The sequence below is a fragment of the Microcaecilia unicolor genome, chromosome 1, assembly GCF_901765095.1.
Source record: "Microcaecilia unicolor chromosome 1, aMicUni1.1, whole genome shotgun sequence".
Lineage (NCBI taxonomy): Eukaryota > Metazoa > Chordata > Amphibia > Gymnophiona > Siphonopidae > Microcaecilia > Microcaecilia unicolor.
The window spans coordinates 581,336,587-581,360,815 of record NC_044031.1 but is presented as its reverse complement, the minus strand read 5'-3'; the positions used below and the strand labels follow the sequence as shown (position 1 = coordinate 581,360,815).

General features: G+C 42.8%; 1 protein-coding gene and 1 long non-coding RNA gene across 2 annotated transcripts in view; both read right to left on the bottom strand.

The window, feature by feature from the left end:
• Positions 1-24,229, bottom strand: part of FER1L6 (fer-1 like family member 6) — a 289,857-nt gene that overhangs the window by 250,993 nt on the left and 14,635 nt on the right. Inside the window, exon 2 of the mRNA XM_030218883.1 lies at positions 5,615-5,697. Coding sequence (XP_030074743.1) covers positions 5,615-5,697 — 83 coding nt within the window. The remainder of the gene's footprint in view (positions 1-5,614; positions 5,698-24,229) is intronic.
• On the bottom strand, positions 8,364-10,615 carry LOC115480306. Its single transcript, XR_003943804.1, has 3 exons — positions 10,533-10,615; positions 10,126-10,135; positions 8,364-8,373 (listed from the first exon to the last, which is right to left on the bottom strand). It is a non-coding gene; the product is annotated as an uncharacterized LOC115480306 (long non-coding RNA).

The window sequence follows — 24,229 nt, the reverse complement described above, 5'->3', positions numbered from 1 at the left end:
TTATGAAGTTCAATACAGTGCCCCCTAGGATGCCCGATTGCTGTCCTGGCATGTCAGGGGGACCAGTCTACTAAAAATGCTGGCTCCTCCCACGTCCAAATGGCTTGAATTTGGACGTTTTAGACTTGGACGTCTTTGTTTTCGAAAATGGCCGAAAATCAAATGTGTCCAAATCGAAAAATGTCCAACTCCAAGGGCATCCATGGTATTTTCAAGCACAAAAGATGGACGTCCATCTTTTTCGAAAATGACCTTCTCGCCGCCTCTTAATTTGGACGTCTTTGTAAAACATCCAAATTCACACTTAGACGTTTCTTTCGAAAATGCCCCTCTATGTATTACAAGTATAATCCTGTATCAGGTAGTTAATATATCTATCTAGGCATCCACTAGGCTGGCCTGGTACTCAAATATGGTTTTCAATGCTTAATGCCAATTTCAAATGAAATTTATTTTCTTATGTATAATTGTCTATGTTTAACATTGCCCTTTGAGGTATAACTGAATACGTATCTTTGAAAATTTGCAGCAGTAAACACACAGAGCAGTCTTTGATATACTGCTCCAAATAAAGCTACTGACCATCATTTACCCCTGGTACTCTGTTACAGGCTAAGTATGCATAGAGCTTCTATTCTTAAGTGCTGATAAGTTATGGAAAAAGTAATTCTTACTTGATCATTTTCTTTCCTTTAATCCCAAAGGATCAGTTTAGACTATCTCCACCTGCTGGCAGATGGGCATAACCCATTAGTCTGAACTGATCCTTTGGTCATATAATGGAAGGGGTAAATATTCAGCCGGTGACGGTGAGGTTGTTTTTAAGCTGCCACTGCTTTATGCCCTGATATTAAATGCTGGGCCATGTCAGGACACTGGCTTTGATGGGCTGGGAGGACAAACAGGAAGTGGAAGGGCAGTGGTCCAGGCTGAAAGAAGCAATAAATAGGGCCACAGACCTTTATGTAAGGAGAGTAAATAAAAGCAAGAGGAAAAGGAAACCGATATGGTTCTCCAAGCAAGTGGCTGAGAAAATAAAGGCTAAAGAGTTGGCGTTCCAGAAATATAGAAAATCTCAAGAAGAGGAACACGGGGAGGAATACCGGATGAAACTGAAAGAAGCCAAGAGAGAGGTACGTCTGGCGAAGGCGCAAGCGGAAGAACAAATGGCTAGAAATGTAAGGAGGGGCGACAAAAATTTCTTCAGGTATATTAGTGAAAGAAGAAGGACTAAAAAGGGGATTGTGAGACTAAAAGATACAGCGAACCGCTATGTAGATAATGATGAAGAAAAAGCCAATTTACTAAATAGCTACTTTTGTTCGTTTTTCACTGAAGAAAATCCTGGAGAAGGACCACGAGGGACTGGCAAAAGTACACCTGAAAATGAAATGGATATAGCACCGTTCACAGAAGAGAGTGTGTATCAACAACTTGGAAAGCTAAAGGTGGACAAAGCCATGGGACCGGACAGGATCCACCCCAGAATATTGAAGGAGCTCAGAGAGGTCCTGGCGGGTCCTCTTAAAGATTTGTTTAATAAATCCTTGGAGACGGGAGAGGTTCCGAGGGACTGGAGAATGGCGGAGGTGGTACCTCTTCACAAAAGTGGTGATAGGGAAGAAGCTGGAAACTACAGGCCAGTAAGCCTCACTTCAGTTATTGGAAAAGTAATGGAAGCCATGCTGAAGGAAAGGATAGTGAATTTCCTAGAAGCCAACAAGCTGCAAGATCCGAGACAACATGGTTTTACCAGAGGGAAATCGTGCCAAACGAATCTCATTGAATTCTTTGATTGGGTAACTGGAGAATTGAATCATAGACGTGCTATAGACGTAATCTACTTAGATTTTAGCAAAGCTTTTGACACGGTTCCTCACAGGAGGCTCTTAAATAAACTAGATGGGCTGAAGATAGCTCCCGAAGTGGTGAACTGGATTAGGAACTGGTTGATGGACAGACGACAGAGGGTGGTGGTAAATGGAGTTCGCTCGGAGGAGGGAAAGGTGAGTAGCGGAGTGCCTCAGGGATCGGTGCTGGGGCCGATTCTGTTCAATATATTTGTGAGTGACATTGCCGAAGGGTTAGAAGGTAAAGTTTGCCTATTTGCGGATGATACTAAGATTTGCAACAGAGTGGACACCCGGGAGGGAGTGGAAAGCATGAAAAGGGATCTGAGGAAGCTAGAAGAATGGTCTGAGGTTTGGCAATTAAAATTCAATGCGAAGAAATGCAAAGTGATGCATTTAGGGAGTAGAAACCCACGAGAGACATATGTGTTAGGCGGGGAGAGTCTGATAGGTACTGAGGGGGAGAGGGATCTTGGGGTGATAGTATCCGAGGATCTGAAGGCGACGAAACAGTGTGACAGGGCGGTGGCCGTAGCGAGAAGGTTGCTAGGCTGTATAGAGAGAGGTGTGATCAGCAGAAGAAAGGAAGTGTTGATGCCCCTGTACAAGTCATTGGTAAGGCCCCACCTGGAGTATTGTGTTCAGTTTTGGAGGCCGTACCTTGTGAAGGATGTTAAAAAATGGAAGCGGTGCAAAGAAAAGCTACAAGAATGGTATGGCATTTGCGTTCCAAGACGTATGACCAAAGACTTGCTGACCTGAACATGTATACCCTGGAGGAAAGGAGGAACAGGGGTGATATGATACAGACGTTCAAATACTTGAAAGGTATTAATCCGCAAAAAAATCTTTTCCGGAGATGGGAAGGCGGTAGAATGAGAGGACATGAAATGAGATTGAAGGGGGGCAGACTCAAAAAAGATGTCAGGAAGTATTTTTTCACGGAGAGGGTGGTGGATGCTTGGAATGCCCTCCCGCGGGAGGTGGTGGAGATGAAAACGGTAACGGAATTCAAACATGCGTGGGATATGCATAAAGGAATCCTGTGCAGCAGGAATGGATCCTCAGAAGCTTAGCTGAAATTGGGTGGCGGAGCAGGTGGGGGGAAGAGGGGTTGGTGGTTGGGAGGCTAGGATAGGGGAGGGCAGACTTATACGGTCTGTACCAGAGCCAGTGATGGGAGACGGGACTGGTGGTTGGGAGGCGGGAAATACTGCTGGGCAGACTTATACGGTCTGTGCCCTGAAAAGACAGGTACAAATTCAAGATATGAGTTTATCTTGGGCAGACTAGATGGACCATGCAGGTCTTTTTTCTGCCGTCATCTACTATGTTATGTTACTATCTGGGTTTAGGCCGCCGGCTATCTCATATGCAGTTAAGTGCAATATTCAGCACTTACCTGCCTAAGGAACAGGACGTAAAGATAAGGCTGTGTTTTATGCGGTCTGATTTGGTCACATAACTTAGTTAAGTGCTGAATATCTGCACTTAACCACATAAGTGCCGACTCTGCCCCCAGACTGCTTTCAGTTTAGTGGTCTGTGGTGATATTCAGCAGCACTTACCCATTAAGGGCCTTATTCTATAAAGGTTATGCTCCTAAATTTACACTCCTAAATATACACACCTAAATTTATGAGCATAATTTATGCTTCTATATGTATGCTAAATCTATGAGTGTAATAGGCCCTAAATTAAGAGTAAATTTAGGATCATAGATTATGCTCATAATTTAGGAACATAAATTTAAGAGCATAAATTTAGGAGCATAACCTTTATAGAATAAGTGCCACTAGCCCGACACAAGAGTTTTAACTGGCTAAGAGCCTCTAATGCCCACTTAAATCGTTTTGAATATCAACCCCTATAAATTTAGGTGTTTATTTTCCAGCTAATTAGTGATCTTTGAGGGTGACTAACATCTGTATATATTGCTGGGAACTTGTTCTGGTGGTGGGGGGGGGGGGGGGGGAGCACTTACCACCACTCATTGAGGAATTATGCGAGTGCATAATTTCCTGCAAGATTAATGAAGGTGTACATAATCATGTAATTCTGTGTAATTCTCTGAACCCACACTCAGCTCTCCACACTCACACAACACCCCTCCACACACATCCCCAGCTTCCCTTGACCCCCACCAGGACTTCCTGACCCTGATACCCACCCAACTTTAGAGGCAAGAGCGAGGTCCAATTGCTGCTGCTGCTGGTGACCCCTCTGATCCTGCTCAGACTTTTTGATCTCCCTGGGACATCTCCCTGACACCCATCAATCTTATTCAGACTGCTCAACCCCCCCCCCCCCCCCATCCACCTCTAAAGGCAAGAGAAATCACATCTTTCAAAATGGCGGCACCTGACTCCACTGAGCTACCAAAGAGTTTTAGGTGAGGGTCAGAGGAGCAAGGTACAATGGGACCACTGTGTCACCATGGAATTTTGACAGAGGTAGTGGTAAGGGGGGGTGAGAGGAGTAAGAGGACCACTTGGGCCACCATGTTTTTTTTTGGTGGGGGGGTTTGGGGGAGGTGATAGAGGACCACTTGGGCCATCACGCTGTTTTTTTCAGCGGGGGGGGGGGGGGGGTTGGGGGAGGTGTTTGGGAGATGGAAGAGGACCACCATGGGTTTATCTTTTTGGGGAGGTTGAAGAGGCAAAAGGCCCCTCACACTGCTCACAGGGACTGTGGCTTCCCTGCAGCATATCAAACACAATTATGCACACATGCAATCTCCAGGGTGTAAATATATATGTTTTTATTCAACAAAACAATCTCTCTAAGATAGGTGGCAAAAAATACTTTATCAAAACTATAGCTCTGTGAAGTGCATTAAACCTTAAATAAGAAAAAGGGGGAAAAAGCCTCTGAACCCAACCCAGCCTCCAACCCAAATCAATGTTTTCAAAAACAAGGATTGAGGACAATCAATGGGTTATTTCTCATCGCTGGCATTAAAAAAAACCCCCTTAATTCTTTGATTCAAAATGCTAAGTTTCACAGAACTGACTGTTGATGGATCCACAAAAAGAAGTGAAAGACTACTTAACTTAAACTTCAAAGTGCAGGTGAGCAAACAATGTGTATGTGGTCGGTCAATCACACCCACCGACTTTGGCCAGAATTTCGCTGTGAGTAGCTGTCTTAAGGCATGGGTGACCAGTAGTTTTAAACAAGTTCAACCTTCCTGCTAGGCTATGTTTTTGTCACTTAGGAATTGACAGAACTGAAAAGGCACAAACACTGGGTGCAGGATACAAAACCAGCCAGGAAGGGGTGAGACAGTACTAGGGGAAGTGGTGTTGTACCAGTGTTGTATCCATGGCAGCCAGCAACTGTAATTCAGAGGTACCACAGGTTAGAGACTCTCCTGGTAAATCAAGGTGCAGTAAAAGTTGCTGTTTACCTTACTTTGATAGCTTTTCCCCTACTGATTTATTAATTTTTAATTTTTCTTCTTTGTATTGGGACAGTTTAACTGGTTTCTCTGCTAAAACCTAAATCAGAAGTGTTAAGTATATACTATGCACAAATCACCGAGTTTAAATGAACTTTAACTAACCTCTCCAATAGTAGCTAGTCACAGAAGGGATCCCTATTGTTTAGCTGTGACTGCCACACAAGGTGTTGCTTGCTATGCCAGTTCTTAATGTAATAACCTGAATGGTCACGTCACATGAGTCCAGTGCAGGAAAGGAGAAAAAAAATCTCACACCCTTGCTCTATTCTAGTAAGTCTAATATTTATTTACTAGGCCTTACCTAGTGCGCCTTTGTTTGCAAGAAATAAACCCTTGTCAGCCTTCTTCTTCTTTTTAAGGTGTAGTCCGCCAAAGATCCCCTTTCTGAAAAAAAAAAAATAGAAACACAGAAAACATAAGTGGACAAATGTTAAACAGGCTGTGCTTGCATTAGAAAAGAGAGGGGGGAGGGTGGTTCACTCGCAAACCTATAGTTTTTTTTCTAATTTCCTGTGAGTAATACTTGGAAATAGCAGGAACATTTTTAATTATCCTTCAGTAAGCCTGGCGTAATTTCAAAGAATGGCTTGTGAAGGCAGCAGAATTGTATATTGTTGAACAGTAGAAATTATCCCTTATTTCAAAGACAGGAAATAGAATAGGCAAGGAGGACCAGGAATAATTCTTCTGCATGAAGAAATCTGGGTCTCTATCAGCGATATTATCAAATTCAGGGCTTCTTAACCATTTTTTCATTTCTGCTCCCCTTTTGGAGGAGTAGCCTAGTAGTTAGTGCAGCGGACTTTGATCCTGGGGATCTGGGTTCAATTCCTACTGCAGTTCTTTGTGACTCTGGGCAAGTCACTTAACCTTCCATTGCCCCAGGTACAAATAAGTACCTGTATATACCATGTAAACTGCTTTGAATGTAGTTGCAAAACCCACAGAAAGGCGGTATATCAAGTCCCATTCCTTTTCCTTTAACTGGTCAATGAAACCCTCGCACCCCCTCCCTAAACTACATGTCGGTTAGTGACTACTGACAAATACATATGCCACTGTCATTCGCTAACAGTGCTAACTGCTAATATGTCACTAACCCCCCCCTGCTTACACAACCGTGCAGCAATGCCAACATCGGCATTACCGCTCCGACAGCCACTAGCACAGCTTTGTAAACAAGGGGGTTAAAATCAGTGGCGTTCCTAGGGGCGCTGACACCCGGGGTGGTCGCCGATGTGCCACGCCCCCTGGGTGCAGCGCCCCGCTCCCCCCCCCCCGATGCAGCGCGAACCCCCTCGTCACCCCCCACCCCAGTGAAAGAACCCCCCACCGGGTGCACGCCGCCGCTGGGGGGGGGGGTGCCGCGCGCCGGTCAGCTTTGTTGTTTCCATGCTTCCTCTGCCCCGGAACACAAATCTGTTCCGGGGCAGAGGGAGCATGGAAACAACGAAGCTGACCGGTGCGCGGCACCCCCCCCCCCCAGCAGCGTGCACCCGGGGCGGGCCGCACCCCCCCCCCCCCTTAGTACGCCACTGGTTGAAATTACAGTAGTACACAGTTTTACTACTAATAACAATCCTAATAACTGCCTTCACTCTGTCTAGAAAGTTTCAATAAATTGCCATAGAATTGAAGAACCTTCTCTGCATTCCGTTGGACCTCTTCCTGCACCATGTGGGTACCATTGATCAAGAACCCCTGATCTAATTACTACCTGCTATGATGATGGGGGAATGGGAACATCTGAGCAGCGCTCTTCAGTATTTACGTAGGCTGCAAAGATCAAATCATAAGAAAACGACAGACAGCACAAAACACAGCTGCCAGACTCGTCTTCAGAAAAACACGCTTTGAAAGCGGAAACCCCTCCTAAGGAGCTTACATTCGCTTCCTATTAACGCTCGCACAACATTCAAAATGTGCACAATAGTCCACAGAGTCATCTATGGACTTGCACCAGATTACATGACGGAACTTATCGATCTACCAATAAGAAGCGTGACGAGAACAGCGAGAACCTACCTAACCCTTCAGTACCCCAATTGCAAAGGAATAAAATACAAATCTTCACATGCCACCAGCCTCTCACTACCCAAAGACCTAAAACTCACAGAAAACTACCTACAATTCAGAAAAAAACCTGAAAACACATCTTTTCAAGAAGTCTTTCCCCCCTGGATCTGTCTAATCCCACACCACCATACATCACGAAAAGTTCAGAAATGGAAAACAATAACATTAACCTCTCTCACGATATGCTAATATATCAACCTAAGCGTTCATTGTACTTCTGTATTATGTACTAGACTTCTACAAATCTAAATTTGTAACCGCCTTTTTAGCAATATGTAAGCCACATTGAACTTGCCATACGGTGGGAAAATGTGGGCTACAAATGCAATAAATACATAAATAAAAAAAGAAAGAATAAGTAAATGCAAGTATCCCTAAATTCTACAGAAGTCACTAAAAATAGCACGTGCAAATGAGGATGTGTGTCCAATTTGTGTATGCAATTTAATTCAATAACGAGCCAATTAGCACCATTAATTGGCTTCTGAAACAATTATTGGTGCTAATTGACTGTAATTAAAATTTGCATGTGTAAATTTTACACAGGGGTCCAAAAAGAGGGGCGCAACCATGGGAGGGTCATAGGTAGATCAGGGCAGTCCCACAATTTATGTGGGGTTACAGAATAACAGAGATCTGCGCCTGAGGAAATACTTCTTCATGAAAGGGTGGTGAATTCATGGAACAGCCTCCCAGTAGAAGTGGTGAAGAAGAAAACACTATGGGATCCTTCTACAAAGCGGCAGGGCTACCGCGCATGTAGCACACTTCAAATCGACACTACCGCCTAGTTAACGCACCCACCCGGGGGGGGAGGCGTTCTTAGTGGTAATCGGCAGTACAAGCTGCACGAGTACCGCACATGTAGCATGTGAGCCCTTATCACTAGGTCAATGGGTGGCAGTAATGGCTCAGGCAGTAAATAGCCTCATGCTACTTTTAAGTTTAGCGCACAGCCATTTACTGCCCCTATTTTTAAAAAGCCTTTTTTTTCCCAGCCACGGTAAAAAAAATAGCCCAGCACGCACCAAAAATATGCACCCACACCACCGCAGGCCACTTTCTACCATGGCTTTGTAAAAGGACCCCTATCTGAATTCAAAAGATCTTGGGACCAGGGGCGTAGTTATTGGGGGCCATGGGGGCCTGGGCCCCCGCAAATATCATCCGGGCCCCTGGTTTGGCTGGTGGGGGTCCCCAACCCCCACCAGCCAAAGTCTTCTTCAGCGCCGGTCTCCAGCGTAGCCGCGTTCGTAGCCTGCCCCCTGATTTTCTTTCTTCTTGCTCCTCCTGTGCATGCTGACGTGATTTAATTGGTCAGGAGCCGTTTCTGGCCAGTTAAATCGTTTTGAATATCAACTTGTTCATTTTTTGTGAGTTCAGAAGCTAGTGCTCTATTCCTTCGAATTCTATCCCTTCCAACCCCACCCCAACCAAACAGCACTCACACACAAAATAACATGTCACCCAATTGTCATGAAATTCCCCTGGTTCCCAGTCTCATTCAGAGTATCAGTGTCAAGATAGAGGGGAGAGGTGGAGATTAGAGTGTATTCAGGTCACTGCCCCCCAGTCTGATGCAGTCTATGGAAATGAAAAAGGACAACTGATGTAGCTGATCCAACCTTCCCCCCTCTCAATGCAGGGAGTAGGGGGAGTGAAGGGGGGGGGGGCTGTATCCCCAGCATTCAGATGCTGAACTTGATTCTAAGCTGCTGATATCATGACGCTGTTAGTGTATAGGAGTCCAAGATATGATTTACTGGGCAGTTGTAAGATTTTGGTAGAACTGCACCAAGCTCACAGCACTGCTTAGCCATACAGACCAAGGAGAAGCAACTGGAGGCCAGTGGCGTAGCCACAGGTGGGCCTGGGTGGGCTGGGGTCCACCCAATTAGGGATCAGGCCCACCCAAAGGTAGCACATGTATTAGCGGTAGCAGGTGGGGATCTCAAGCTCTGCCAGCGGAAGACTTCCCCCTGATGGTAATGAAAACGCTATTCTTCACGATACCAGCACCTGCGCATGCTCAGTTTTCAGCGTGTGCCTGCTGCAGACTGCTAAGGTGGAAAGAAGCGTTTTCCCGTCAGCTGAGATTTTTTTTTTGGGTGGTGGGTGAAGGGGAGAACACTTGGTGCCCACCCACTTCTTGTCTAGGCCCACCCAAAATCTGTTGTCTGGCTATGCCCCTGCTGGAGGCTGGTGTTGGTAGGAAGGGAGAGACCTGGGATAGATGCTAAAGTGAGAGGAATATGAAATTTTGCTGCTGGGTTGGGAGGGAGGGAGGAGAAGAGAAGAATACTCCACATTAAGCAGGGAGAAATAGGGGATGCTGGCTGGTACGGAGGGGGGTGGTGGTAGTAAAGAAAGATAGGGAGGGTGATGCTGGCTGTAAGGAGAGAAAGGGATACTGGGGAGGGAAAGGGGATATAGATACTGATACTGAAGATACTGGGCAGGATGTGAGTTGACGCTTTTACTTTCTTACTTACTAATGAACTGATTTGCATGTGATGAGTCTCATTATTTTACTGTATGTTGTAACTTGATTTTAATGCATGAAAAACCATAGTTTACATAGGAGTCCTTTTTACTAAGCCATGGTAAAAAGTGGCCTGCAGTAGTGTGGGTGCCTGTTTTGGACGTGCGCTGGGCCATTTTGTTTACCGCAGCTGGGGAAAAGGGCTTTTTTAAATGGGTGTGCGCTGAAATTAAAACTAGCGCGTGCCTATTTACAGCCTGAGCCCTTACCACCACCCACTGACTTAGCAGTAAGGGCTCAAGCACTACCCACACGGTAACCATGCAGCACGCGCCAACTGCTGAATACCGCCGGGAACATCCCACACGGTAGAAAATATAAAATTATTTTCTACTGCGGGATTTGGCCACACACTAGCCCAGCGGTAGTGCCAATCCCAGGTGGCTGAGAAATCAGCGCACTTTCGGACCCTCCTCAACCTATTACATCTTCCGGATTTACAGAGATTTGTTTCCATTCCTCTGAATCCTACTGATACCCAACTCATAGGTTTTTCTGAAGACCATATTTTAAGAGAGAAGTCTACATCTGGGTAAAATCTCCCTTTAATTTAATCCTTGAGCTTTAAGGATTCAGCAAAGAGTACATTTTAAAAAGCAACCTTCTCTACACCAATTTCAACCATTTAACTAACAATTTCAACTGACACAAATGATGCCAAATGACACTGGTGACATCAAGTCCACTTTTTATATAGAACAGAAACAGCTTCCTGAAGTTGGAATAAGTATGCAATCTTGGAAGAAGATTCATTTTTATGCTATCAGTTCTTCCAAGTCAAAAATATTATACTTTACCGATTTCTTTAAATCATGCTCATAATTACTAAATAAGTGTGGTCAATAAGTCACATCCAGCATATCTCCTTGCATTTGTAATTTTTACATCTAAATATTTCATAAATATATCTTACCACAACATCACCCTGTATTTGTTCACACCGGAGCCTGCAAAGGCATCTCCGGTACTATGTAAGCCACATTGAGCCTACAAATAGGTGGGAAAATGTGGGATAAAAATGTAACAAATAAATTAAAAAATAAATAAATTTGGCGTGCGCTACTCATATGTTAGCCCTCCCGCGCGTTAGTAAAAGGGCCCCATAGAGTTTAAAAATCTTTTATTTATTCTTTTATAAAACAACTACAAACTACATAATCAGGAAGGGTGTTTGTTTCTTATAGACCCCATATTCAATCCGTAACACATATGAATCAGGTTCCCATAAGCATGAATCACCTAATAACATCCATTAATGTAGCTTAGTAACTAGGCCCCTGTGTCTAATATACAGGTATGTCAGCTTCAGAGACAAGTATTTTTCTTTCTTTCTGTTTATCGACTCTCTCTGTCTCTTTTGGTCTTACTCTTTTCCTAATAATGACTTGGATTGGCTTATTGGCTATTTAAAAGGGTGGAAACCTGTGGCTTATGAGACAATTTTCAAATCAGCCACCTTAACTCCAGTTCTGCGGTTTCTTTTTGCCCACACTCTGTACCAATTTTCAGTGGGAAAGTATGTGTGTACTTCCCCTTTGAAAACTGTTGTGAGCAAGGAGTAACTGCTAAGCTTGTCCACTTTTTTTTTTATCATGAGCAAAAGTTTGCTGGAAACGCAGGTATAAATTTGGAATTTCACTCCACTGCTCTTCTTTCTGGAACTGCTCCAAAACATTCCTCCTAGGAATACCTCTGGTAATCCATCTAAGTACATGTGTTGTGGAGCAAGTTTCAGATGACTATTTTACATGGGTAAATTACTGGCTACCCAGGTAAATGGCTTTGAAATTTGATCTCCCTAATTTTATTCACACCCTGGGGATCACCTTCAAGCTTCATTTAATGTCTCAGTCTTGAGTTACCACTTCCAGATATAATTGGTAACAACCTTCATAAATCATCATCTATATCACCAGTATACAAATTCAGTACAAGCACTGTCTCAGCATAATTTGATTTGATTTGATTTAATAATTTGATATATCACATTACACCACAGGGCACCAAAGCAGTTTACAATGCAACCATTTCAAAAAATTAAATAAGATTACCTAAGCAGTTACAATTTAGCAATACAAAATTTTTCTAAAAAATATACAAACTGATTACAAATAATTTGGGCCATAGGAAAGAGTCATAGATTATCCTTTTGTTTTTTTGCTACACATAAGGCAAAATTTAGTAAATGGTGCACAACGTTAGGCATTGGAATCATCCGTGCTTAGAGGTCCTTTTATGAAAGCTGCGGCAAAAGGGGGCCTGCGCTGGCATCAGCACATGATTCTGATGCTCGCCGAGGCCCCCTTTGACTGCAACAGGTAAACGGCAGTTTTTTTTTAAAAAGAAATGGGCGTATGACAAGTGAAGCACTTGCCACGTGCCCATTTCAGGTGGGAGCACTTACCACCACACATTGAGCTGGTGGTAAGGGCTCCCGCGTTACCCCAGCAGCACTACCCGATTACCACTGGATACACACTGGCGCTACAAAAAATATTTTTGTAGTGCTGGAAATGGTGCATGCAGTGGGTGGGAACTACCGCTGGACTTCTGCCGTAGCTCAATGGTACTTCCCTTCAGGTGAGTGGTAAGCCCTCGTTAGGGGTCTTTTTACTAAAGGTTTGGCACACAACAACAGGTTTGCCTTGTGCCAATCTGGAACTACTACGGGTTCACTTACTGCACGGCTATTTCTTTCCCCCCCCCCCCAAAAAGACAGCCTTTTACCCACTGCGATAAAAGGGGGCCTTAAAAACACACGCTGATGGTAGCACCGGCCCCCTTTTACCGCAGCTTAGTAAAAGGACCCCGTAACGCACATTTCACACTTAATGTTGGGCACCGGCATTTATGCCTGCCAAAACCCAGTGTAAAGGCTGGTGCCCAACTTACGGCAGTCAAGTGTGCAAATGACAGTATTGTATAACATGGCACCTAAATTCTGGGAATGCCCTTGACCCTCTCATGCACCTTCCGTGGCCGCATCCTCTTTGGAGTTGCACACTGTGAGGCTCTTTTACAAAGCGACAATAAGCCCAACACAGGCTTACCGCTCACTAATTTGGAACTACCGCCAACGGTAGTTCCGGCTGGAGCGCACACCATTTCCGGCTCTCAGGAAATTTTTTCTGTAGTGCGGCGCTAACCCAGTGGTGATCGGGCATCACTGCGCGCTGCCCAGTTACCTCCGGATTACAGCGGGAACCCTTACCGCCAACTCAATGGATGGTGGTAAGTGCTCCCTGCCGCATGGCCATGCAGTAAGGGTTATCTTACCATGTGGCCATTTTCTGGGGGGCAGTTTACCCACTGCAGTAAAAAATGCCCTGGCATGCGGGAAACACGACCCCTGCCTTTTCCTGCAGCTTTGTAAAAGGACCCCTATGTAAATTAGGCACACATGTTATAGAATAGGGCATCAGTCCAAAACTCTGCTGCGCGACTCATTTTCCACCAGAGTCGCTATGCTCACATTAGCCCTCTCCTCAAGTCACTTCACTGGCTCCCTGTCTGTTTCCACATTCAATTCAAACTTCTCTTACTGACCTATAAGTGCATTCACTCTACCGCTCCTCAGTACCTCTCCACTCTTGTCTCTCATTACACCCCCCCTCGGGTACTCCGTTCTGTGGATAAATCTCTCTTGTCTGTTCCCTTCTCCTCTACTGCTAATTCCAGACTCCGTTCCTTTTATCTTGCTGCACCTCACGCCTGGAATAGACGTCCCGAGCCTGTACATCTAGCCCCGTCTTTGGCCATTTTCAAATCCAGGCTAAAAGCCCACCTCATTAACGCTGCTTTTGACTCCTAACCACTACTCACTTGCCCCGTACCCTTTTATCCCCACCTCTTTAATTCCCTTACCTCTTAGTTGTACTGTCTGTTTACCTGTCCTATTTAGATTGTGAGCTCTTTGAGCAAGGACTGTCTTTTCATGTATGGTGTACAGCGCTGCATATGCCTTGTAGCGCTATAGAAGTGATAAGTAGTAGTAGGGTAGATTCACACATAAATCCTAATTAATGCCAATCCACACCAATTGATTGTTATCACATGATTAACTAATTAGTTTACACACAGATCTGACATCTGTACCCAAATTTATGTACTCAGCTTTGGGAAGCCTAAATAGAACAAGTGTGTAGCCAGACACCCAATTTTGGGCTGGCCTGAGCCCAAAGTGGGTGGGCACGAAAACCCTGCCCCCACTTGGCATCTCTCCTTCCGTTCCCCCCAGCAATTGGAGCTTTCTTAACTGCATGCCCCCAAGACTCCGGTACCTTTTAAATTCTCTTTTTCATGGGCAGTGAGCAGTGACTCACACCCGGTGCTTGCACCAGCCCTGAGCCTTCCATCTGACACAACTTCCTGGTCCTGTGAACAGGAAGTTGTATCAGAGGAAGGCTCGGGGCTGGCGTGAGCAGTAGGCATGAGTACCTGCTCGCTACCAGTAGAGAAGGTTTTAAAGGGTAGCGGGGGCTTGAAGGAATGCAGTTAAGACCTCTCCTGAATTATTGGGGGAAGGGAAGGGAGAGATGCCCAGGAGTCTTCGGCTGGTGAGGATATGTCAAAAATAAAAATTAGGCATTTTTTACAGGTGCGCTGAAAAATGATTCTGCACGTGCTCAAAACACGCAGCTACACTACTGCAGGCCATTTTCCAGTGCACCATTGTAAAAGGGCCCCTAAGCTAATTTCAACGTAATTGAAAATAATAGAAAAGTTGTGAAGGTGGTAATGAGTAAGTAGTACACAAGGAATTAAAGGATTGAACACTATTATTATGAATAATGACTTTTAAGCATAAAATTCCACAACATATCCAAATTGATCAGCAGAGCATTTTTTGTCAATTTTAACCATAGAATTATTCCAGATAGAAGCATTTAAATTGTTATTTATAGAATTGGGAAGAAAAGAGTCCAAATGCTTGAGAGCCATGAATGCATCATTAATAATTGGATATATAGTGTTGTTTTTTTATATAATGAGTACTTACGATATTTTCTAAAGAGAAAGGATTTACTACTACATTCAACTGGGAGCCATAAAGGTGAATCATCAGTTATTAAATCAACAATCCAGCAGGGAGCAGCTCTTAACAAAACGGCTTGATTGTAATGATGAAAAATAGACATGTTTACCCCTCCAGCTTCAATTGGTAATCTTAATTTATGCAAGGATATACGTGGATTTTGTTGTTGTTGTTGTTGTTCCACTTAAGAAATCAGACAACATCTTGTCTATTTTTATTTAAAGAATTGTTTTGGAAACTGAAAATGAAGCATACTAATTGGATACATAATCTGTGGGGGTCAAAATCATTTTTATTGAATCTAACCTACCCTACCAGGTAAGATATAGGGGCGACCATTTAAAACATGTAGAGGAAATTTTGGATATAATTAAATCCGTATTAATTTGTAAGGTATCTGTTATAGTGGAATTGAGAATAAGTATTTTGGGGGAGATTCTATATATGGCGCCTAAAAAATCAGCACTGAAATCAGTGCTGATTAATTGCATTCTATAATTGGTGCCTAGATTTAGGAGCCAATTATAGAATGCACGTAGTTGATATCTCAGTGCCTAAAACTACTCACATCCATTTACACTAATTAAAATGTGGCGTAAATCCCACCACGTAGATTTATGCGCACTACACACATAAATTTTGGAAGGTGCAGAGAAGGGCGACTAAAATGATAAAGGGAATGGAACGACTTCCCTATGAGGAAAGGCTGAGAAGGTTAGGGCTCTTCAGCTTGGAGAAAAGGCGGCTGAGGGGTGATATGATAGAAGTCTACAAGATAATGAGCGGAGTAGAGCGGACAGACGTGAAGCGTTTGTTTACACTTTCAAACAACAACAAAACCAGGGGACACAAGATGAAGCTAGAATATGGTAGATTTAAAACAAATTGGAGAAAGCTTTTCTTTACTCAGCGTGTAGTTAGACTCTGGAACTCGTTGCCGGAAAATGTAGTGACAGCAGCTGGCCTTACGGAATTTAAAGGGGGTTTGGACAGATTCCTGAGGGGAAAGTCCTTTGAACATTATTAAGAATTAAGTTGTTTTTTGTTTTTTTTTTGGGGGGGGGGGGGGTTGCCGGGTTCTTGAAGCCTGGATTAGCCACTGTTGGAGACAGGATTCTGGGCTTGATGGACCCTTGGTCTTTTCTCGGTATGGTGGTGCTTATGAACTTATGTACCCACAAACTGCCCATTTCCACGCCCATAACCATGCCCCTTTTTACCTGCACGTTAGAAGTTCGGTGCACTTCGTTACAGAATACGCTTAGCAAATTGTGTAAATAAATTCTAATTCATGCCAATTAGTGCTCATTATTGCTTGTTAAGTGCTGTTATCGGCACTCATTAACTTTTTAAGCTTGTTAAGTAACTTGCATTGTTATAGAATCCGCTTGGATTTTGGCATGGATCTCTAAGAGCGCTATAGAGAATCTGGGGGTTTATCCCTTTCTTACACCAACATATAGGAATGGAGGATATGTCTATTTTCTGGCGAAGATTATTTGAGAGTGTAAGCTCCATTTTGGACCAATTGATGGTGTAGTCTGAGAGTGATCCAAAATGTCCAATAATTTCAAAAACAGCTGGTAAAGAGGGTTCTGGGCGGGAGACATATAGAAGTACATCACCAGCATAAGCTGATAATTTAGCAGAGGTACCTTCAATATCAATACCCTGTATATAATTACAACATCTGATTTTCATTAGGAGTGGTTCTAGAGCAAGTATAAATAATAAGGGGGAAAGGGGGCAACCTTGTCTTATCCCTTATGTGGTGCTAAAGGGGGAAGACAGTGTAGAATTAGCACTTATCTGGCTATAGGATTACAGTCAATGAATTGGTCACCCAAATTAAACAATTTTAAGTACAGAAAAAAGGAACTTCCATTTAATATAATCAAAGGCTTTTTCAGCATCCAGGAAAACCACACAAGTTGGTTCCCCTGAATGCCGAGCCACCTGCAACACATGACTAAATATTCCTGTATTATCCGAAGAGAGCCTTCCCTTCACAAAACCAGTCTGTCAAAGGTGAATAATTGTAAGAATTATTTTAGCCAAATGGTCAGCAAGGATTTTAGCATAACTTTTACAATCATAATTGAGAAGTTAAATCGATCTATAGTTCTTTGTTAGGAAGGGGTCATGACCAGGTTTTGGGCAGAATAGTAATACTTGCTTCCGTAAATGATTCTTTACTATAATTAATCAAAATGAAATGATTGTACAATTTAAGCAAATTAGGGGAAACATATGGTGTTGATTGCTAGTAAAATTCTATAGGGAGGCTGTCTCCACCTGGAGCATTAATTTTGTTTGTTTTAATGATACATAAGTACATAAGAGCAGCCATACTGGGTCAGACCAATGGTCCATCTAGCCCAGTATCCTGTTTCCAACATTGGCCAAGCCAGGTCACAAGTACCTGGCAGAAACCCAAATTGTGGCAACACTCCATGCTACCAATCCATCCCAGGGCAAGCAGTTGCTTTCCCTTGTCTGTCTCAATAACAGACTATGGACTTTTCCTCCAAGAACTTGCCCAAACCTTTTTTAAACCCAGATACTCTAATCGCTGTTACTACATCCTCTGACAAAGATTTCTACAGCTTAACTATTCATTGAGTGAAAAAAAATATTTCCTCCTATTTGTTTTCAAACAAAAAAGCAACACTGGGCCTTCAAGACTGGGACAATTGAAGTTCTTTATTAATAAGTGACCCGACCCGGGCCGTGTTTCGGCGTTGAACAACACCTGCTTCAGGGGTCAAAGAATAGCTCTGTGACATACACGTGGTGTAGGTTCAATGCCACAAAACTGAATGATTGTAATCGCAGTTCACCGCACTTGCGAAAGTAGAACTCTATAGAGAGCCTTCTCGTTTGCACAAAAGCCCCCCTTGGAGGCCCGGGCCCAGGGAATTTTGCACCCCCTGCCCCCCCCCTTTCGGCAGCCCTGCAGCTGTCCCAGTACAGACCCCTGGGGAGCCCTACTACCTACACTTCTGCATTGAGAATACTGACCATTTAACCGTACTCTCTGTTTTCTATCTTTTAACTAGTTTTTAATCCACAATAGGACACAACCTCCTATCCCATGACTCTCCAATTTTCTCTGGAATCTTTCATGAGGTACTTTGTCAAATGCATTTTGAAAATCCAGATACACAATATCGACCTGTTCATCTTTATCTGCATGTTTGTTTACCCCTTCAAAGAAATGTAATAGATTGGTGAGGCAAGATTTCCCTTCACTAAATCCATGTTGACTTTGTCTCATTAATCCATGCTTTTGAATATGTTCTGTAATTTTGTTCTTTATAATAGCCTCTACCATTTTGCCTGGCACCTACATCAGGCTCACCAGTCTATAATTTCCCAAATCTCCTCTGGAACCTTTTTTAAAAATCGGCACCCTCCAATCTTCCGGTACCATGCTTGATTTTAAAGATAAATTACATATTACTAACGATAGTTCCACAAGTTCATTTTTCAATTCTATCAGTACTTTGAGATGAATACCATCAGGTCCAGGAGATTTGCTACTCTTCAATTTGTCAAATTGTGACATTACATTCAGGTTTATAGAGATTTCATTCAGTTTCTCTAACTCGTCAGCTTTGAATCCATTTCTGGCACCGGTATCTCTCCAAAATCTTCCTTGGTGAAGACTGAAGCAAAGAATTCATTTAACCTTTCCGCTATGGCTTTGTCTTCTCTGATTGCCCCTTTTACCCCTCGCTCATCTAGCGGTCCAACTGATTCTTTTGCCGGCTTCTTGTTTTTAATATACCTAAAACAAATGTTACTATATGTTTTTTTATCCTACGCAATCTTTTTTTCAAAGTCCCTTTTTGCCTTCCTTATCAGCGCCTTGCATTTGACTTGCATTCCTAATGCTGTTTTTTATTATTTTCAGTCGGTTCCTTCTTCCATTTTCTGAAGGATTTTCTTTTAGCTCTAATAGCTTCCTTCACCTCACTTTTTAACCATGCTGGCTGTTGTTTGGTCTTCCTTCCTTCTTTTTTAATACACAGAATATATTTGGACTGGGCTTCCAGGGTGGTATTTTTGAATAGCATCCATGCCTGATTGTTAATTTTTGACCTTCACAGCTGCTCCTCTAAGTGTGTTTTTTCACTGTTCTTCTCATTTTATCATAGTCTCCTTTTTGAAAGTTAAATACTAACGTATTGGATTTCCTGTGTATACTTACTCCAAAGCCAATATCAGATCTGATCATATTATGATTACTGTTATCAAGCGGCCCTAGAACCATTACCTTCTGCACCAGATCATGCGCTCCACTAAGGACTAGGTCTAGAATTTTTCCTTTGCTTGTCGGCTCCTGTACCAGCTGCTTCATAAAGCAGTCCTTGATTTTGTCAAGGACTTTTACCTCCCTAGCATGCCCTGATGTTACATTTACCCAGTCAATATCGGGGTAATTGAAATCACCCATTATTATTGTGTTGCCCAGTTTGTTAGCCTCCCTAATTCCTGATAACATTTCTACATCCATCTGTTCATCCTGGCCAGGTAGACGGTAGTGCACCCTTTTACACATGGAATTTCAGTCCATGGGGATTCTAAGATGTGTTTTGTTTCCTGCAGAGTTTTCAGTCTATTTGATTCAAGACCCTCCTTAACATACAATGCTACCCCTCCACCAGTTCGATCCACCTATCACTACGATATAATTTGTCCCTTGGGACAGTCCTGTAGGCAGAGGGAGTAAAGCCTCTTCAGGAACTTGAAGGACTTCAAAAATACTTTTTTGCCATCTCAGATAGATGATAATAAAGGAGACCTAACAAAGTTTAACAGCCCCAATTCCACCAACAGCAAAGATGTGCCAATATTTCAATTTTATAGTACTGTATATAGCTTCCTTGTACTTTACTAGGTCCGAACAGCATTTAGTCGAACTGTTCCTCATGCTTCTCCAAAGCCTCTTTATTTATTTATTTATGCATTCTTGTATCCCACTGTTATCAAAAAACAAGTATCGGTTCAAAGTGGCTCACAATTTACAGTAAAATTACAAAAATGTTTTACAGTTTTGACTTAAACGAGGATGCGTGTGTCTTGCAGGGTTAGTTATAGATTTTTTTGAAAAGGTGTGTTTTGAGTTCTTTTCTGAACTGAAGATAGTTATAGATGCTTCTTGTGGCTTTTGGTATCCACCATTTTCATCCCAGGTAGCTGAATCTTGCTGTGTAACTTGATGCTGTAGCAAATTATAACGGAGACAACATAGACTGTTCCAGTTTCACTATGGCTTTCCATGCCTCTCTCAAAATTACCCTGCTAGAGTCCATCATTACCAAAGATGATGAAACGCACCCCTTAGCAGCCTGACTTACTGGGATAATTCCAGAAATACTATCAGCCACCAGGGCTGCAGCTTCCAATACTCCTTCTTCAAAACCCGAATGACTAACAACTGCAGCAAAGAGGACAGATGACTCAGATCATGTGGCAGCGCTTTCCATCTCACACAAATGTCTCAGCTTCCATGCAGGTCTCTCACTTCTGAGCATTTGGGGATTCTCACTGTGCTCCAGGGGGACAAAAATAACTCATCGCTCTCGCTCTGTACAGGACCTACCTTGCTATGCACCACTACAGCAGCACTTCTTCCAGATGGGGGCACAATGATTCATTGCCCCCCCACCACCACCACCACCACCAGACCTCTTCCTGCACTTCCCCATATTGATTAAGCATAAGCTGAGTAGCAGAGGATTGAAGAACCAATAACTCACAATTATACATCAGCTCAAGTCGCCATCGTATTCCTCTCCCTCCTAAAAGAATTAGATGTTGAATGGATTATGCATCCCTAGCATTAATTCAGCAAAGAAAATCAAAAGCCCCCCCCCCCCCCCAATGCTCTGGAATGCGCCCTAGAAAGGATTCACCTAATTTATTTATTTTATCCTGCACCCTTTTCTACAAAATGCACGTCTAAATTTTATGGTGTACCAGTCAAAAGCACGAGATTCATGCTAACTAGTATTCCTAAAATTACTCCTATGTGTTAATCTCTATAAGGGTCATCATTCAGTACCTGCTGATAATGGTACTATGAATATTCCATGAATTATTACTGTTTTTTGAAGAGATCTTTATTGTCCCAAAGTTTGCCCTGGGATTGCTGGCATGGAATGGTGCTACTAATTGGGTTTCTGACAGGTACTTGTGACCTGGATTGGCCACTGCTGGGCTAGATGGACCATTGGTCTGACCCAGTATGGCTATTCTTATGCTCTTATGTCCCCTTTATTTTTTCCACTCCTCTCTGTCTCCTCCTGCAGAAGACAGTTATGAGGTTACATCCATTTCTTACATATCAAAATGTCTTGGTGACTTCATCTTGCCCTTAGTTCATGCTGATGTCATAGCCTACACATAGTATAGTTTCCCTTCCTCTTCAGAAATGCATGGAGCAGACAGATCAATCATGAACATCTTCATGAATGCAAAATTAGCGCAGTGTTCTTTTTTAAGTGCTAGAGGTTGAGAAACCTAATGTTGATTAAAAAAAAAATTAAAAAGGATATGAAGGTAAAGATGTTTTAAATTTATACGTGGAGGGGCATTTTCAATATGACATCTAAGTCCGACTGTGGACGTTTTGCAAAAAAACATCCAAAATCTGCATAGGAAAGAAGGTCATTTTCAAAAATGAAAAACTTCTATCTTTTTATTTTTCAAAAATACTGTGTAGAACAAGGTTTTGTGATTTGGACATTTTGTTTTATGGTCCATTAAAAAAAAAAAAGTCTTAGTGCAAAATGCAGGAAATCAAGACAATGGGATGTAGGAGGAGCCTTTTGCTTTTGTCATACCAATATCATATATTTTTTATTTTTATACCCCACGCTTTCCCACTCATGTCAGGCTCAATGTGGCTTACATGGGGCAATGGTTAAGTGACTTGCCCAGAGTCACAAGGAGCTGCCTGTGCCTGAGGTGGGAATTGAACTCAGTTCCTCAGGACCAAAGTCCACCACCCTAACCACTAGGCCACTCCTCCACTAAATTGTAAGTACTGGTATATTTCCAGTACTTGACATATTTCCTGTTATTTGCCAGCAATCTTCAGGGCCAAACAAAGTGCAAATCGTACCCTGGACAAGTCAAATAGCTAAGCTATCATAAGAATGATTACCTCATCCAAAAGCACTACAGACTCGGAGTAATTGCAGTGCATTCCTTGTTTAACTTATGACATAGCAGATTAAAAAAGTATTTCATGTGAATTTCCTGACATTTTTTAGCAAGCTAGTTTAAAACTAATTTCAGTGAACATGTTTGAAATTTGAATGAATTGCATGCCCAGCTTATTTGAAGGGATCAGTGAAGATTTTTCTGTCATCTATTCTCATTCTCTTTGTGTCTGTTCTGTTTATTTAGCCTTTGTAAGATAGGTATGCACACCACTGCTGCCTTCTTCACACTCATTAAACACTCATCCCTTAACAAATAATTCATCTGAACTTGCAAGCTAGTGGCAAAACAAGCTGCAGCTTTATTAATTACAATCTTAGCATCAATTCAACTTTGAAAATGTCATCACCCTTCCCGTCACATGGTGGCATCTCCCAGAATCATCTTTACTCACTGCAACCTGTCAATCTAGGAGTCAAAAGCGTGCGATTTCTCCAAAAATCTTCCCATCTGCTGCTACTACTGCAACATGACCCCAATCCCTTAAACCAACATTCTCATAATCCCATAAACATCCTTATTTCCTCCAGGTGAGTGGGCTAATCAACATACTTGAACTCAGAGTCAGGGTCAACATTAGGGGGGTACAAACAAGACAATGCCCATAGCCCCTATGCTACAGGGGACCCCCAAACTTGCCTGAAGCTGAAGAAGGTACAGCCTGCCAGTACACTTTGGGTGCTGGGTCCCAGCATGTCTAATAACACCAGTAACCCCAAAACTATTGCCTGACTCCTACCAGCACCTGCACCCTATTTTCCATTCAGGCTCATACACATCCCCTTTTCCCATGCTCTCCTCCTTCCCCCTTCAACTCTCCCACCCCTACCCATCACTCAGCCCCTCATTGTCAGACATGTAGGCTTGGGCCTCTCAGTCTCAAGTTCAGTGGTATAGGGGCCTTGAAACAGAGGCATCTACACCATTGCCTCCTCCTCCACACTCAAACACTCTTATCCCTTAACACATAATATAACCAAACTCCCAAAACAATGGCAAAACAGGTTGCAGCATTATAAACTACAACCATATCATCAATTCAACTTTGAAAACTTCATCACCCTTCCCTAATTGGCATTAATCAAGGCTAGATGATATCATCCAAGTACAAACTTTTGAACAGCCAGCCTGCGGTATTACCAGATCGCCATATATCCATGGGTAGATGTCATGGTCCTTTTCAGATCCATCCTTAGTAGTTACATGGCAGTGTTAGCTGTGATCACCTTACTCAGTCCAATCTGCAATCTTTGAGCTAAAATTTTGCAGCTTCTCCAACTATCTTCCCACCTACCGTCACAAACTGAGACTGCTGTTAGTATGTCCCCATGAAATCGCTGGACCCAAAAAGCTTTGCCATTTCCTTCTAACACGTCCTGAATCACACTAAGGAATATGCCTCAACCAATATCTGATAGATGTACCCCATCTGACCAGCACAATCCCTTGAAATCAACACATGTTCTATAACCAGCCCCCCCACCCCCACCCCAAGTAACACTTTTGATAGTGTTGAACTATCAAGGACTTTATAATGCTGAGCAAAACATAAAACAAAGAGCCAAAACTACAGTTTTTGGCTATTTTTTGTATGTTGTAATCACCATTATAAGGTCTTTGATATGTAGTTTAATAGAACTGCAGAGCAGTTGTGGTTTGTTAGCAAAAATTCTTTTCAGAATTACTCTACTGATTGTTTTACACACCTGAAAAAGATATTTTTGAAACATGGCCATGTCCAACGTGTTTGATTTCATCAATAAAGTTATTCTATACATCTTTATTGGATCCACTGCTGTGTGCTTCTTTTTTCTGTTGGTTAAAGACCCCAGGCACATGTAAAGACTCTCCCCACGGAGTAACATCTGAACCTCTCTCAATGTCACATTCAGTTGCTTACAAAACAACTCAATCGCCTCTTCCAATTTTTAAATCTTCTCTTTTTGCAAGCATGATTCCATTCACACCAAATGTAACTCAATACCCAAAAGGCTAGCCTTCTGCAAGGAACCTTAGACTTCTTTCATTCT